The sequence below is a fragment of the Trematomus bernacchii genome, unplaced genomic scaffold, assembly GCF_902827165.1.
Source record: "Trematomus bernacchii unplaced genomic scaffold, fTreBer1.1, whole genome shotgun sequence".
NCBI lineage: Eukaryota > Metazoa > Chordata > Actinopteri > Perciformes > Nototheniidae > Trematomus > Trematomus bernacchii.
In genome coordinates, this window is record NW_022987409.1 from 2,315,535 (window position 1) to 2,333,546 (window position 18,012).

Here is an 18,012-nt window from a genome sequence, read left to right on the forward strand (position 1 = left end):
TCTAACACTACATTATGTAACAGTCTGTTAAGTGTGCTAAGTCCCAGGTACACTTCGGTCAGTTAAGGTATTACCGATGTTTAGAGTACTGATACTAATAAAATACAACAACAAAAACTACAAAACAATGTTTTTTTACATTTTTTATTCCGATTCCCATTTTTTGTATATATTGGTTGTATTTTCATTTATGTTTCTTGAACATATTTATTTGTATTATACTTATTACTATATGTATCCCTCTTGATCATTTTAATTTCTCTTGTGTTCAGAAAATAATATTTTAACAATAATACAAATGATACAAATAATGTATAATAATACTGGATGGTGCATATCTTTCTTTATAAAATTGTAAATCTATTTCAATTAACAAAAAAAACCTACATTGAACAACACCAATGAAAACGTGGGGGTCTGCTCTAAAACTTTAGTAAATTCCTAACAATAATTTTAGAAATGTTAGATTTTCAAAAGTGGTCAAATTAGTACTTTTGTGAAATATAGAAGGAGGGTTGTCTTTTAAACAAATAGATTCCACAGTTTTAGGAAATCTTGCCTCGTGAATATCCTGACCCTGTTAGATGTTTGATACTCTGGCTCACAAGCACTTGCAGTAATAAAAAGACACATTAGCCAACAACGCTTTCAAGTAGATAAAAAGCGGGAAAAAATTATAAAGGACTTTTAACTAATACACATTTTGATAGAACCTCTACCCACAAGATTGGTATAAAAAGAAAAATGCAGGAACCTCCTTAAATGTAATTTAAACTTAGTGTTGAAATTCCTACTTTAAATTATGAATCAAATATGATTTTGAATAATGAATCAAATTAAGTAAAACTATTTAATATACAGGCAAGAAATGCGGGACTGCTATGCCTTACCACGCTGCCAGATGTGATTCTTCTTTGACAGATTTCACAATCTTATCTCTGCTTTAAATCCAAATGATACAGTTTATAGCTTAACAATCAGCCATGTCTGTACAGTTATGTGCATTGTTTCTTCTTTTATGATATCATTGTAAATGATTTAATGTAATGACACTTCTTAATGGTTGAATACATGTAGAATTACTCACATCCAATACCAGAGTTTCCAACACTTAATTGCAAGTATAAGCATCAACATGCTCGCAAAGTGTTTAAAGTAAAAGTATTTATTACGCAGAATTAATCCTTTTTTATTGTTGTATTATTTTAGAATATTGTATTTTTCAGTTTTTATCACAAAATGTAACAGTCATAGATCTATACTATTGGGTAGATTATAGTATTATAACATGCATCATATGAAATAAGTGTTGATTTGTATGTAAAAAAGTAACAAAAGCTATCAGATAAATGTAGTTGAATAACAAAGTACAATATTTATCTCTGAAATGTAGTGGAAAAATAAAAAGAATCAAGTTAAAGTACTTTAACTTGAAATATCAACACACTGTGGTACAGTCATTTGGTACATATCTAGTAACATTTCATCATTGGTTGAATGTAAAATGTTTTTTTTGTAACCCACCACAAAGTAATGATAACCAGTATACAGTAGTTAGTTATACCAGCAGGACATGTGTCTCAGTCTGTGCCATTTGTTGAAGATAGCCTCCTTGACTTCAGAATCAGAAACAGGGTTATTGGTGATTACACGTACAAGGAATTTGCTTTGGTGTATAATGGTGCATACATAAACAAAATAATAGGAATTAAGTTGTAAAAAGAAAGGAAACAGAAACAGGCATATCACTATTTTAAAAGTTTTAAAAACAATTATACAATTAGAAGATATGCAAAAAATAAATGTTTACAATACATTTAAATATACAAAAAAGTACAATAACAAAATGACAATTTACTCTATTTTTGTACTCTTTTGCTAAATATTCAGAGGAGGTTTACAGTATGGAATATGAGGGCTGGCTCACAGGAGTAGGTTCATGTGCATACTGTACATGGGAGGGGTTACGAGTCTGTGAGGGCCAGGCCTTGTTGAGGAGGCCAGTCGTTGATGGGAAGGAATTTTTATTGTGGCTAAACGTTTTGGTACTGAGCGATTCAAAGAGTTAGTGTCCACCAAGTTCCTCATGACCCTGAAAATATTGCAATCTTCAGTTAATATGTTAGTCTAATCTCTTTTAGTTTAGAGGACCTGAACAGTTAAACACATCATCTAAAATCTGCATCATTGTGAATAAGATTCACCTTGAAGATGCACTGAGTAGACTGTAGATAATTGTAGCTAACAAAAAAGGAATGCACCAAATTCATAATCACGTTTCACAGTTTATGCACTATATCAAGCAGAAGAGGGGTTGCTGTAACGTTCTTAACATAGACTGTTTACAGTGGTGTAAAGTAACTAAATACATTACTTTACTTAAGTACAATTCTGACAGACTGGTTACTTTAGTATTTCATTTTTTTCCTACTTTGTACTTCCATCCCACTAGAATTCAGAGGTAAAAAGTTTACTTTACTCCACTACATTTATTGTATACCTTTAGTAACTTTGCATATTTGGAATAATGATGTAAAATATTATCAACAGATAACAATAAGACTTTAGTTACAGATTCACAAGCTATACCCTGCAGTATACAAAGTCATTAAAACTAGCTGCACCTTTACCAGCTTTGATAAAATCATTGATGCATCAATATTTATAATCAATAAATATAATATATATTATTCTGAAATAGACCAATCTGCATAATGAGTACTTTTACTTTTGGTAGGCCTACTTTAAATATATTTTGATGCCAATACTTCTCTACCTTTACTTGAGTAGCACTTTGATTGCAGGACTTTTACTTGTAACAGAGTATTCCTACACTGGTAGTTCTACTTTTACTGAAGTACAAGATCTGAGTACTTCCTCTTCCCCTGACTGTTAATAGGTCTTTAATTGCGGCGATAATCTCTGTTCTGGACTTCAACTCCCAGAAGTATTAGCGGTGGTTCACTGTGTTTACAACCAGCTGACATCCGGCGTCTTCCCGTCCATTAGCCACCGATATACCTCAGTCAACGATATCCATTTACACTCGATATTTTCCCCACGAAAAGCGCTCCCCGCTGATTCGGCAACTCAACTGAATGCAACATTTCATCACAGTCATCAGATGCAGGTGAGCTTAACGGGACACAAATCTCCGTTGCACATTTAGTTAGCCAGTTAGCCCGCAGCTAACCAGAGATAGCAGGATTGCCATAAGCTAAAACAGGAGCTAATGCTAATGTTAGCATAAGGTTTCCTATTCACAGCGACCAGTTTCGACATCAGTCAGCAGCACACAACTCGGTGCTAGTAAGTGTATTCAGGCTAAATGCGTTTTTAAAGATGTTCAACAACATTTGATTTGTTACTTGACACCAGCTTATTTGCATCATTAGGTAAATCAGGCTAATATAATAAACATTAGCCCGCCAGCTCCACTAGCTTAACGTTAAGTGTGAGGAGGATAAGCTCGTCTCTGCTGTAGCCTGCCGAGCTCAGTTTGTTGTTTTAATTAGCTTAAATCACGGGCAAGTGAGCCAGTTTGCTCCCTACTTTAGGTAGCTGTTGAATCTTGTGCATGTTACTCGTTTGATTGACAGTGTTATGATGTTGGCTGCGACATGTTAGCTCGGGTGCTAATGGATTATATATGCAGTGATGGTGCCAGGCGGTGCAGCTCACAGTGTTTGTGTTGTTTGTGTCAGGGCTCTGGCCCCGTCTCCAGCAGCTGAAGCACACCAGCCCTGTCCTCTCTGATCCTCGTCCACGGCCTTCATCCGCACCGAGCCATGACCACCCAGAGGGATCTTGATATGGTGAGTGAGGGTCTGACACCTTTTCTCTAGTTATTTTCCAAACACCAACACCAAGGTGATCTTCTGTTGGCTGATGTGTATGTGTCTCTGCAGTCTGTCACACCTACAGCTGCTACATGATATTCAGAGATTGTACACTTGATTAATATGGGGATGACATGACATAAACGTTCCCCTAAATTAAAATAATTTGGGGTTTTGGGGCCATGGTAGGGAAAAGGGGAGGGGTCAGGGATTACTAACCTCCACTAACACTTAGCTGGGACAGTGACTGCTGCTCCTGTGAACACCATCTGTCTAATCTCAGTTAAAACGTTGCCCTACTTTCCTTTCAAGGTTTAGACGCCAATAGATTGTACCCTCTTACTAAATCCTGGCAACAGTCCCCCACTATTGGAATGGACACACAACACCCATTTAGAGAAGGATAAAAAAATATTTAATTATAATTGTTTGTGTTTTATTATGAAACCCATGAGTGCTTGCTTTCACAACTGCAACAAGTAGTCGACTGATCAATTAGTCGATAGATAAAATAAATTGACGGCAATTATTTGTGAATCTATTAACTGTTTAATATCATATTAAACTGAATATCTTTGGGTTTTGGATGGACGAAGCAAGACCTCTGTAGACATCAACCTTGGACTTTGACAAACTGAGATGTTTTTTTTCACTATTTAATATTTGTATATACATTTTATAGTCCAAATGATTAATCACTAAAATAATCAGCATAATCGATATTTAAAATAACTGTTAGTTGCTGCCATACCATTACCTACAAATATAAGCTTTATATTCATATTTTACAAATAAAGGATTTTTGTATGTGTGAAGCTGAACTGAATATAAAGTGATTTATAATAAAGCATTATTCAGTTAATCCAATGACTTTTTATCCAGAACTCCTACATCAGGTAATGTCAGCTCAGGTTTTGTGTCATGTCCAGAGAAGCCATGGCCGTGAGCTTGTGAAGGTTTTTAGAAAACTTGACGACATCACGAATGGATACGTATTTGGTAGTCCTGTTAACGTTCAGAAAGTAATTCACGGCACTGTTTCAAGGATTTCATGTCTTTCTTTGGATTGGAGAACATTTGTGATGCGGGATGTTGCCATGTGTAACCGGGCAGATCTGACTTTGTTTTGATTTTGTTGGGGCTGAAAGCGGAAGGGGACAAAGCTTGTTAATGATGACATGGGTATGTAACCCCACATCGAGGTTATTCAGTTCAAAGGGGGGAGGGGAAGTGCCACTGAGGGAGGATTGTATTTGTAAACAGATCAGAGAGTGGGGTCGTCCCTCCTGACGTCACACCTCGTGTTAAGTCTCTTTGTTCTCTCCTCTGTGAACCCGAAGAAAGTTCATGTCACACCTTCAGAAGAAGGGCAGATGTTGGGGGGGGAATGAAACCCCTCTGTCAATCCTGACCCCTCAGCAGAGATGTCTCAGGAGAAGATTTAATTGACTGCATGCTTTTTTCCCTCAAAGTTATATTTTGGAGTAGCGGCATGATTGATAAGAGATGATGGATTAATAAGGAACAGGACTCGGTGCAGCATAAATTATACGCCTAAGGTCCAAAATGGATAAATAATTCAGGTCAAAGTGATGTTTTAATCCTGGCCATGAGCTGACTATACAAACAGTATTTAATAAGCACACAAATGAATATAAAAACATGAGTACAATCCCTTTATTTCTTACTGCCTGAAATCTGTGAGAAGGAGCTGGAAGGACTCCAGACAAAAGTTTATTTTTAAATCGACAACATCTAGTAATCTCAAATAAAATGTGTACTGAGAGACATTATACTCAGTCATTTACGTCATATGTTTAAAATACACACTAACATTGATGATGTTTAACCCTGTACACATTGGATGGGTAAAGTGTAAGTTCTGTTAATCATAACTATATATGGTTGACCTTTTTTTCCATTACTAAGCAGTACAATTACTAGCCTCATCCAATGTCTTAAACACTTACTTATTGTTTACAAAAAACACTAAATCTAATCTTATGAATATATGACAAAAAGGAGGTGACAAAACAATATTGATTTTTTCGCGTTCAAATAAATACATATCAGGACTGCATTTAGAGTAACTTATTTAGGTTAAAGTTGGTGTAATACATGGTGATGTTCGACCATCGTATCTCTTCATCATATTTCAGCGGAAATACATCTTGCAGCTGACCTTAAGCACTCTTTGCCTGATGGCAGCTGATTGATTTTGTTGAGGAAGACATCCGCTTGGGGACCATGTGTGAAATCTCAACACTGTTGAACATGAATGCGAACACACACACACACACACACACACACACGCTGAACGTCTGCACTGTCCCTAACCTCATTTAATACAAAGGAGCTAAACAAATACTTTGCATCACATCCAAATAAGATGGTTCACAAAAGACAAAGAAAAGAGGGAAATCAATAAGTTTTAACTTGAAAAATGAAGGAGTTTAATACCAAAACAATATATTATGTTGATCATTTCATCAATGAGTTGTGACAGCTCTTAGTTTTTTTTAAAGTGTTGATGTAGTCCGAGTGCGCAGTGTCCCACATGGGTGTCCTGTGTATATTTACGCCTTCAAGGCAAGTAAAAGCAACTCCTTTTTATTTATTCATTTATTAACAGATTGGTTTTTGTGGTTGCTCAGAGGATAAAACGTTGAGGGAGCCCCCACTGTTAAAGACCCTCCCACACATATGCACAACCCCCTCGGGGCTACGCACTGGCCATCTAAATGTAATAACGTGGCCCAGAGCTGTCTGGGACACCTGGGGTTATCGCATTAGGCCGACAGCCCGGAGAGGAACTAAAGGGCCAGTGTTCCCCCGCAGCCCCACCCTGATCTGTTGTCCTCTCTGGCAACAGGGGCTCACTTCAGTGTAAGCCCTCGGTGAAGGAAGTCGCCCAGTTCGAAGGGTGGAGATCTGGTGTGGATAAATCTAATTAGACTGGAATGCCCGTCTCTTCCCAGCCGCGTGGAGGTCACCGCATGTCTGCAGAGGTCAGAGGAAGTGGAGGGATTCCTCCGACACTAATTAAGATCGACTCTAATGGGAGTTTGGTGTTCTGTGATGGCGCTCGTACGACTTTTCTATGGACTGCGATTGAGCTGTTTTTTTTTTTTTTGTTTTAGGTGCACCTCCGCCTAATCCTGGTCAGCGGGAAAACGCAAGACTTCACTTTCTCCCCAAATGACTCGGCCACAGACATCGCCAAGCATGTGTTTGACAACTGGCCCGCAGGTACGTTCTTATAGGATTCAGATAGCGGGGGTTTTTTTTGTGTTCATTTGATATATTTCACAGATGTTATTGCAATGCAGCTCTTCTGATTCAGTCATAATCTTTTCTGACTCAGTTTCTGTCAATCATTCCATATTATATTAGAGTTTAGGATATTAATATAATATTATTGATTTTTTTCTTTGTCTGTTTTCTTTGTGGACTACCACTAGCAAGTACATGCTTGTTTATAACGCTAATATTAAAAGGCTCACTTTCCCACTCCTTAAATAAGTCAAAAGGGAGCACACGGGTCATCGGAATAGTAAACGTGTGTAGAAAAGTTCAAGTAAACATTTGAGTTGTATAGATAAATAAATCCACTGATATTACCTTATTGCAGATAAATCCATACATTGGCTAGTTTTAGGATCATTTAGAAACGGTATCATGGATATAATGTATTTACAAGTTTAAAATATTTTGTGTTTTTTAATGTAAAATATTTGCCCATTGGATATCTTTTCACAATTTGAGAATCCTACAAATCTTAGTGATGTGTGTTTTTAGATGAATGTGTTTATATAAAAAGTGGCTGATGTACTTTTATCAGATCCTTTTCAACATGTTGTCCTCAGATCTCCAGTATAGTTGTGGCTACAGTAAGTGATGCTCTTGTTTCTCTGCAGGATGGGAGGAGGAGACGGTGAGCAGCCCCAGCATCCTGCGCCTCATCTTCCAGGGACGCTTCCTTCATGGCAACGTTACCCTGGGAGGTAAATAAACCGCATTATATTCCACTTTAACTGAAATGTTTCCCAGAAGACAACGGGTGCAACATGTCTTTATATAAATCACAGTTGTTCCAAATGTTTTTAAAGGGAGATTTTGTCGATATTCAACCAGCTCTGTAGGTTGTTAATCCACAGCGTATGTGCAGGTTTATTAGGCTTACAAGCAACATATTGTATTGGTCCTGTTAGGTTCATTATATTAAAGTTTAACAATAGAGATGAAAATCCACAGGTAAAACTGGAAACATGTATAAAATAGTATCTCCAATAAATTGCCATAACTGTAATCTTAAGTTATTTCACAGTTGATGAATACATGCACTGGTGCTCTGACTTAAAACAGCATTGTGGTTTATTTCAGTTTCACAGATTCAGGATGTGACGTGATTAACACATCTGTTGCCATAGTGACAGGAGCTTGTGAAGTCACCTCAGTCTTTAAGATGGTTGTGTTGTCCTTTCAAAAGCACCATGATGATGGATCTTCAAACTGTATCATAAACATGAATCCTTCTTCATATAATTAGGGTTTGCCTCTACAGGATCTTACTGTTTAATGTAGCTGAAGGATAAATAAATAATGAGGTGTCTTTCTTTGTTTAAAGCTCTGAAGCTGCCACCAGGCCGAACCACCGTCATGCACCTGGTCGCCAGAGAGACTCTCCCAGAGCCCAACTCTCATGGTGAGGGTCTTTTCTTGTCTTTTCTGTTGCAGAATATAGTTGCAGAACAAGGTATATTGTTAGATTTAAGTAGCTTCATGCTTGCAAACTCCCAAAAGGGAGAATATGGAAGAGCGTCGCCTTGCTGCTCGGCCTAAAAAAAGCTAAAATAGTTCACTCTGGACAATAATACGTTACTGAAGCTGAACTGAAGTTACTGAGTTAAACTTAACGGCTACATTTCTGAAAAGCCTGGTGAAGGCAGGCGGGAAATAAAAGTCATAAAATAATAAAATATATGTTTTTCTGCCAAACTTTTATGCCTTTTCTCCATTTAGATTGCTTTGGGGTCTATTGGAGATATCAGCTATAGAGAGATTAATAATAAAATAATATATTGAATTTGTACAAAGTGCTTCACAACAGCAATAAACAACTAAATTACAACAATATAAATATTTAAACAAATGATAAAATACACAAAACTATGGTGTATGATAAGATATTAAAACAATAGCATTTATTATTAGACAAAAGATAATCCAGACCTTTTTTATGTAGAATTATTTTCTTTATACCAAATTCATTTCAGTACGTTTTTTGATTTGGGTGAACCGTAGATTTTTCACAAGATATCTGGGCTGACAAAACAAACTGCAGGGCTACACCTATGTTTCTGTTGCTCCTTCAATATACTGATGCATTTTTAGGTAAATGTTAGAGGTTTCTCTTAGGATTTATTATGAGCGTAGGATCTCTTTAAGCGCTGTGTGTCTACAGCAGCAGAGCACGGAAGTTGATAATTTCTCAGGCTCCACTTTGTTTGACCTTTCACATACATCATGCAGTAGGTGTTGTTACGGCTGCTCCCTCTCAGTCTGCAGAGCCATGTTTCTTCCAGTTTCAGCTGGGTGCTTTTAAAAAGAATCTCACCTCATGTCTCTGCTGTCTTCTCTTTGTAGGTCAAAGGAACAGAGAAAAAACCACAGAGAGCAACTGCTGCCTCCTCTTGTAAAGTAACTGAAACAAACCTTTTCCACACACACACACACACACACACATATAACACACACACATGAGACACATCTATTAACATGCACACACCATGTTCTCTCCTGCCTGTCATCCTGTCATCTGTGGATTTGGAATAAATCACAGGAAGTCCGGTTGGGGCTCTCATCCGCTTTCGGTTGAACGCTTGTCCAATCTGAGGCTTTTATTTGTGCCAATATATTCACTTCTCCCCCAAAAACTTTTACTGTGTCAGCAGAATTTGCTGTTGGTATTCCTTTTAATTTGAAGATCATGACATTAAACAATACCCTGCTCCCTCGCGGACCTCAACAAGTTTTAAAGAGCCGTCACACGTGGTGGAAATGGACACAGAGTTGCTGTAAATAGATTTTTGGGCTATTACCCTTCCCTACTAGTCACATGGATGTTTCCCTACTGAATGCTGTTAACCCTGTCATTGCACTTAACCAGTTTGTTAATTCAGAAAATGTTTATCGTGTTTCATCGCCATCATTTCCCCCCCCCTCAATGGCTTGTTTTATTTAGTCAGAGGAACAGACCCTAACTCCCCACGTGGTAGAAAATGTGCCATCATCGTCCTCTTCTTGTTCCTCACTAACTGAGTCTGGCGGTCTGTATCAGCACCAGTGGCGTTTGTGCCATTACCTTACACCTGTTTATCCTGGGAATAATGGACCAATGGAGACAGGACTTTATAAGGAAGAGGAACCACCTGAGGGGGCGTTCAGGATCAAACGGGAACATGATGGAGTCGGCGCGTAGCTCGTGAGGCTTTGACTTTAAGGACTAGGCCGTCGATGTTTCCTCGCAGCGGGGGCGGACGCGGCGGGCCAGTGAATCGCAGACAGAAGATGTGATGGAGGAGTGTTGTTGGTGTTCCCCCCCCCCCCCCCCCCCCCCCTCTACTGGACACTGAGAGCGAGGCAGGGGGGGGGGGAAAGAGAGCTTCTCCCACCTGGAGGAAGAGTTAAAAGGAAACATTGTTGGTGGTGTTCCACCTCCTTTTCATTTGGATGCTGTCTTTGCTTCATGTTTGCCTTTTATCGTGGAAATCAGTAATATCATTAATATTGAAATTTAAATATATCAATTTTTATCTTGTGTATAGGTATTTGTTAAATTTTAGTGTGGGTGAGTCTGTATGTGAGTGTGTCTGAGGGTGTGTGATGCACGTGGCATACTGTATGATGACTAGTGAGGGCATGTGGTCTTAAAAAAATTAAGGTGGTGCACTGGGAGTGTTCATGGGCTGCGGTTTCTTCAGAAACAGTCGGAAACCTTTTGATTCCTTCCATTGAGTGTCCTTTGGTTTGTGTTTTTGTCAATCAATGTCACTGCTACAAAGTTTAGCTCAGTATGAATAAATGTAAAAACAAAAAATGCAATGTGGTCTACATAAAAGCTTGTATTATAAATTAATAAATCTTTAAATAAGGCAACTTCTCTTGGTTTATTTCAATATCTTTTCTAATTGCAACTAAAAGATATTTCAGTCTGGTAGGAAACTGATGGAAGCCACGGGTAAAATCTTCAGCTGTCAATAATGTCTTGGAGTGTCATAGAGACCAAATAAGTTTTACTTTTAAAAGGATAATTTGCTCTTAAAGCAGGTTTTATGAAGATCTTATGCAGTCAGTGTAATACCAGACCCCATTGACAAAACAATCCTTTCACCTTGCAGACACAGGTTGCCTTGATCAGTTAGTTTGTGTGACTGCTTTTTACTTTTGATTCACCAACACAAACCAACAGATTGAGGCAGCCATAGACCAGAAAACCCCCCCGTGTTCTGAGTGGTAAAATTATTGTTTTTGTCACTGGACTTCGGTGGGTTTTGCAACATGACTTCATTTCCCTGTCAGAAGGGCAGCAAGGGAAAGTGGTAATACATTTTTGGTATAGATAACCCTCAAACTGATATTGATTTTTGATTTGTCTGGATTTTTTTTAGGTTGCTAGAATAGCTTCAGCTCCCATATCCAGCTATAACTTGCTTTACTCCCCGACAGAACATACTTTCTGCTTCACTGAACTGGAAGCGTGCCAGCTGTCATCCACTGCAGGTTATTCACTGACTGGATAATTATCCATTTAAAGACTGAGGCTGGACTTTCAGTCACATTTCAGCACGTAGCCATATGTCGACAGGAAGGAGAACATCATACTTGTCACTGGTCAAGAATCCAAAATAAATCTGTAGCAATTACCAAGTTGTCCTTTATAATTTATTTTGTTGAACTGTCTCAACATAAATGTTTCAATTGTGACGTTTTATTTGCCTACCTCTAGGTGGCGGTGTCTCTCTGTTAGCCTTATGAGTGGCTCATCATGGGCTGATGGATTGAAGTTTATATATTTTATTTTGTCTGTACAAAATGCTCTGATACAAGTTAAAGTAGTATTAGTAACTAAATGGGTTAGATTCTGTTAAAAATAGACCAGTTGATATTTATAAAGCAACTGACGGTAACACTTTAAATTGCTTAAAAGCTTAAAGGAAACAAAATATACCTGTAGACATTTTGGTCAGACATATGTGAAGTCCGTGGACTTGTGCTCTAATTGGGTCCTGACTTTCTGTTGAGTTAATTTCCACAGCTTTGCTCCGTCTGCCTCAGGAATCTGCTCCAGACGTGTAGCAGCAAGAACTCCAGGTTTCCAGTTGACACTGGCAGCGCAGTTTAGGAAAAGAGCGATCAACCCACTTCTTTCCCTGTACTGCACCTCTAAAACAAGCTATTGTGTTAAACAACTGGTCATTCTTCACTTTTTCCACTTGCTCTTATCTGAACTGCCCGCAGAGTTGAGTGTAAAGTCCACACAGGAGTGATCAGCAGTGATTAAATGAGTGCAGGGAGTGAGAAGTATTTTCTACTTAAGTGCCCCACATTGGGAGCTGCTGCAGGATGAATGGCTCTCTGCGGTGGACATGACTCAGAGCACGCGTGCAGACAGTTCTGTGTGTGCTGCGGTCCAACCAACTCAGTCTGTCCCTGGAGGCCGGCGGCTCTCACAGCTGCTCCTCAAGTCCAGATATGGAGGGCTTCACTCCCTGGCAGCGGCACAGCCTGCAGTTAAGTGTAAGAGTCATGCTCAAGTAGAAGTAAAACAATACATATTTTAAGCATACTATGCTCCTTCAGTCCAAAACTGGAAGTGAATTAGTGAATTTTATGGGACTTTAAACTTGTTGCAACTGTTCCGAGGTCTGGGGTCAGTTGCAACATCTGACTTCTTCCTTTCAAGTAATCATTGAGAACAATATGCTTTAAGTATTCAGCTTTAAGTGGTATAGGTAATTAGCAGACATATATAAGTTTCATATATTAAAATGTGGTTGGTTAAGATCATCTTTGAGTAACTAAGATAAATGCAAAAGGTGTTGAAACTGTCCCCAGTGTCCTCTGCTATATAGGATTGAAAACGATTGAGTAGAGGTCACTTATCAAGTTATTACTGAAGGAAAAGGTCAAATCCTTTTTGAAACCATTAGCTCATACTAGTATGGGTTAAATGTTTGGATTTCACTTTCTTTTGTGACAATTAGAGTTGATTCAACTTTAATTCCCCATTTTCAATTACAACTTTTTAATTTCACATTTTGTAAAAATAAAGTATCTGAAAAAATGACTGATTCTTGAAAAACACTGAAACAGGCACAAAGGAGTTTAGTTGCCATTACAGGAGCCCAAATTAAACAGACTGAAAGCTTGATTTGATATACAGATTTGTTGAGGCTTGAAAATCCTTGGAAACAATTGGTGTAATGCTCAACATACTGTAGTGTAGTTGTTTTTACATATTTCGATGCAGGAGAGTTTCATATTGTATCTTTAAGGAGCTAAACCTTGGCATCATATTATACATCTTCACAGCTCCTCTGCTCTCTGAATATTCAGGCTTAAGGATAGACAGATAAAGTAAAAAATGCCTGAGTCTACATGAGGTTGTGATATATGTGTTATTTTCTGCTCTGACTTTCAGCTGTAAATCTATTCCCTCCACTGCTTCTTACTGTTTTCATATCTGTTCCTCCTATATTAAAACCAGCTGTGAACACACACACACACACACACACACACACACACACACACACACACACACATAGAGCCCCGCACACACTCTGCAGCACACTGGCTTCTGATACCATGCAGAGTGACAGGAAATCTGACACAAAAACTAAAAACAGATCAAAGTAATTACAAAAGGAGCGTATTCCTCACTGTTCATGATTAAGTGTGAATGTGCGGTCATGAGTCTGCATGCGTGTTATCATGTGTGCATTCCTTTGAGTGTATTTGTCCACAGCAGAGGTCCTCCGATGGCACGAAATGAAAGAGTTCAGTAGGCCAGTGTGAAAACATACACACTCATGCAGGGGTTGAATTAACCCAGCGGGCTGTTAGCAAATGAGCAGCTTTCATGCTGACTCCAGAAGCTGCCACTATCTCTCTTCATCTCAGGACCTCCTTCTGCTCATGGCTGTGAAAACATTTGTTTATGTGGCTCTTTGTGTCCAGATGAAGGTGTGTACCAGGTGTGTGCAGAGGAGGAGGAAGAGGTGTTGTAGCTTTAGACTAGATTGTCCAAATCTGTAACAGAAGGACAGACGGCGCGGTCAGTCAACTTCTTTTTATTGGACTGTTTCTTTACCAGATGGCCCCTCCGTTCCTTGTAACATGCCACTGTAAAAAGCCGCAGCTTTGACAACAATATCCGCCCTGTGCACCAGAGAGGGAGAAAAATGTCATACACAAATATTTCTCAGCATTACTGAGCAGCAGGGGATGGAAAATGTAAGGTCAACAACACACTGCTATCACAATCCTCTGGGATATAGAAATGACAAAACCTTAAGGCGTCATGGTGAATAATCTTTGTTGTCCTCATCACTAGTTCCTGTGACAGTGTATTTCTACAGGAGGACATTAACACGCACAGACTCACGAGGTGAAAACAATACCAGGGTTGCTGTTACAGCTGGTGTTTAGTTACACTTCACATCACAACCGTAAACTGTGGGTTATTCTAAATCTGCATTATAATTGGATTAGCAATAGCAGCCCCTTAATACACTGTAGAGGGGGGTTACCTTGGTTGGTGATTGGCTAATGGTTACCAAGCCAAAACATCGTCATGACATCATTAAGTGGCCAAAATCTGATCAGCTCATTTTCAGACAGGTTTTTATATAAATGGATCAGGACAAAAAGTGAGTGAATCTTTTTTCCTGAAACTTTCAGAATCTCTTTACACAGAAGGGACACGTGTTTATGTATAAAAGACATGGAAAAGTGGATTTTGCACAATAGGTAATTATTATTAATAAATAAATAATTAAAACAAATCAATATATACTTTCTGGGTATCTTATTGAAAGGTACAAGGTCAGAATAGTGAATACATTTTGAAAGGACTTTTTTAATAACTCATGTTAAGCAGATATTTAAATGTATGTCCAAAAAGTGTAACATCATTTTTTTAAATGAATCATAACACAATCAATGTCCTAGAAGCATAGCCACTGTTGCCCTACTTCCTGCCTTGTTATTGTGGTGGAAAGAGGGATTTTCTTTTCATATTTAATAAGCTTTTCTGCGCAGAATAGAACCAAACTTTACAGAGTCACATGTTCAAAGCCAAGAGTCTGCAAAGTCTGAATCAAGATTGCTTGTGTTTTATCTGGTTAACTTGAAGCTGTTGAAACACCTGCGTCCTTGAGACTGCCCACCAAGTGCAAAAACAACTCACTATCAGCCGGTAATACGAAGCTACACAGTTAGTTGTAAATGTTATGTGGGAAAGAAGGACTCAGTACTCTCATGTATGTAAGACACTTGAATGAGCAAAACTAAACTAAATGGACATTTCTATCACAGTATAACACAACTAATATTAAAATGTCTAATACACTCGCAATATTAATGCACTTTATAACCAGTTCAATTGATACTAAGTGAAGACAAGTAAAGAATAAAAGTGATTTACGTCATTGAACTCCCTCTTAAGCACATAGTTGTTATTCACATCTTATTTCTCCCTGTATCTTCACATTTGTCCCAGTATAGATTCCCTGTAAGTCTCTTTTTACAAATAATAACACAGGCTATACTCCAAAGTGTTACTGTATAACTATCCATGTACATGTCAGCGTGACCCTAAAAGGTCAACGGTTAAAGTCCCTGACATGAAGTATTGAGTCATGATAAACACATTGATAGGTGACAACAGATGACCATGTGATGGTAAAACACACATTATTAAAGTATCCTTGTTTAGGCACACATCTCAGAGAGGGTGCAAAAACAGTATATTTTCATTTACAGTAACATTACATCATTTCTCTGTGATTTCTTGGCTCAGTAAACTGTGTCCTCATTGTTTGTTTGAGACGGGCACTGGCTTCTCACCAAACTCTCTTCCTCGAGTTTCACTTCAAATCAAAAGCACAAAATAAGCTATGAAGGAAACACATGCTAAAGTTATTACACAAAGGACTGAGGCCAGAACTTGAAACAAATGCAGTCCAGAAAACGTCTGTCTCACTCATTACAAACAAATGATCACAGCCCTTAGTGTTGTGTACCTGCGATGATGCAACAACTTGGACCTGATCTGAGTTCTGCTCATTATAGTCATCATTGTATTTTGATCAGTGTTTTCCTGCTGCTCGGCCCCGGGTTGTTTCCCTCTGATCTTGATTACTTTGGCGCTCTATTTTGGCCCTCATAGATATGATCATTAACTGACTCCATTTTCTTTTATTACACGTGATCACTCTTTTCTTTTCATCCCTGTTTGTTTCCAGGATGAACATATGCGCTTTATGTTCAGGTGACTCTAATTTCTCCATTTCACTCTCCAGACATCATTAAAGTGAATCATTTTGCTGATCTCCGGATCCACTCGTTGAATTACTTCACATGTTCACATTGTGTGTGATTATTGCTCAGTGACACCAGGTGCTGACCCTGTGCTGCACTGTACGTCCCAGAAGAATGCAGCCTCCAGATTCCTCACATTCAACATGCAAGACTACGTTTTCTTCGCTTAAAACACATTTGGTCTAACAAAGCTCCTATTTTTAGCCCTTAATAGCATTATGGCGTCACGCTGCTTCATTCCTAAATACTGGCGTTATTGTTCTCGGTGTTACAATACCTTCCCTCCTTCACACTGTGAGCCTTTAAATGTGCTTCTGCTAATGCTGCTGCTTCTGAATGTATAGGTGCCCTTTATTGGACTTGTTGCTGTGTGTATGTTGTTCATTTAAACACCAACATGCTTTACAGTTCATTGCTCTTTTACACTGCCTGCTGGAGCCTGAGCTGTGATTCCAGTTAGTGAGGGATCAGATGGAGGTCAGCGCCGGCCTGTGGGGGAAGCACCGAGCCTCTCTGGACTACATTACAGCTTTTATCCTCACTAATGGGATCTCCTGGTGGAGAATCCCAAGGGTGATGGGGATTAAGATACCTGGCCTCGCTTCCACGTGCCATTTAGCATGTGGGGCGCAGCAAATATGTTGCACATGCTGCTGCTGAAACATTTACAGCACTGGACACTCAAAGAAACCTCAGGAATCAGCATTTCAGCAATGTCATTGTTGTGCAAGTCACAAATAATAAGTCTCATGTCTCTGAACTGAGTCCAAAGTCAAATCCCAAGTCCTAAGCTTCGAGTCTGGAGACCAAAACATGTCATTATGCGCTGTTCAATAAGTGCAATGCCATTTTGACCCCGTTTTACTAAGTGGAATTTATTGTTACAATCTGGCTCATAGGCTGCAACAAAGTCAAACAAGACAACTTGACGTGTAACAGAAAGCATATTTATTTACAAGATACCATAAAAACACTAAAACAAACGTGAAAGTCAGTAATCACTCGTTGTTGGCTGTGTTAAACGAATTTGATCAGGGGAATTAAGCGGCAACTGCCTGCAAATGAATAAAGTCAACATTAGTGGGTTTAGGAAATCAATTATTTAGTGGCACAGTTTTCAAATTACATTATATTTAATCTTAAAGTTTGAGGGAGTGTATCAAGTATGTTCAAGTCAATAGGCTGAAATCCAAGTGAAGTCGCAATGAGTAATTGGTATTAAATTCAGGTTGTCAAATAGAGCCTAAAATAATCAAATATGTGACTCACGTTAGCCCCTCTGGTATCAGGAGCTTAACAAAGTAAGTCTGCACTCAGGTTGTCAGGGATCTGTCTTTGTATCTGCCTCTCAGTATGTCAGCCTCTCCACGCCTCGACCCAGTTGAATCTGACACCGTTTGCAACCCAACGAGAGAGTATCGGGTAATGGAGAGCTAAAGGGACGCCCGGGCCTCTGAGACAAAGCTTTTACGTTTTTCTGCTCTGCTCGACTTGAATAACATTGCTGGATATGTTCAGGAGTTTCCCGGCGTTACAGCCAAAGTTAAAAGAAAGAGGAGGGAGTGAGAAA

General features: G+C 38.7%; 1 protein-coding gene across 1 annotated transcript; it reads left to right on the forward strand.

Moving 5' to 3' along the window:
* Window positions 1-2,959: 2,959 nt before the first annotated feature.
* Window positions 2,960-10,997, forward strand: ubl3b (ubiquitin-like 3b). Its single transcript, XM_034137882.1, has 6 exons — window positions 2,960-3,130; window positions 3,705-3,815; window positions 6,980-7,088; window positions 7,757-7,843; window positions 8,467-8,544; window positions 9,486-10,997. The coding sequence occupies exons 2-6, from the start codon at window positions 3,789-3,791 to the stop codon at window positions 9,536-9,538; spliced, it is 354 nt and encodes a 117-aa protein (XP_033993773.1). The 5' UTR covers window positions 2,960-3,130; window positions 3,705-3,788; the 3' UTR covers window positions 9,539-10,997.
* The last annotated feature ends 7,015 nt before the right edge of the window (window positions 10,998-18,012 follow it).

Bases quoted from the DNA above. Each gene is read 5' to 3' on its own strand.
- ubl3b (XM_034137882.1), top strand. From the start codon at position 3,789: ATGACCACCCAGAGGGATCTTGATATG. The intron at 7,844-8,466 runs GTAAATAAACCG...CTTTGTTTAAAG, and splicing joins TGGCAACGTTACCCTGGGAG to CTCTGAAGCTGCCACCAGGC. The intron at 8,545-9,485 runs GTGAGGGTCTTT...TTCTCTTTGTAG, and splicing joins CCCAGAGCCCAACTCTCATG to GTCAAAGGAACAGAGAAAAA.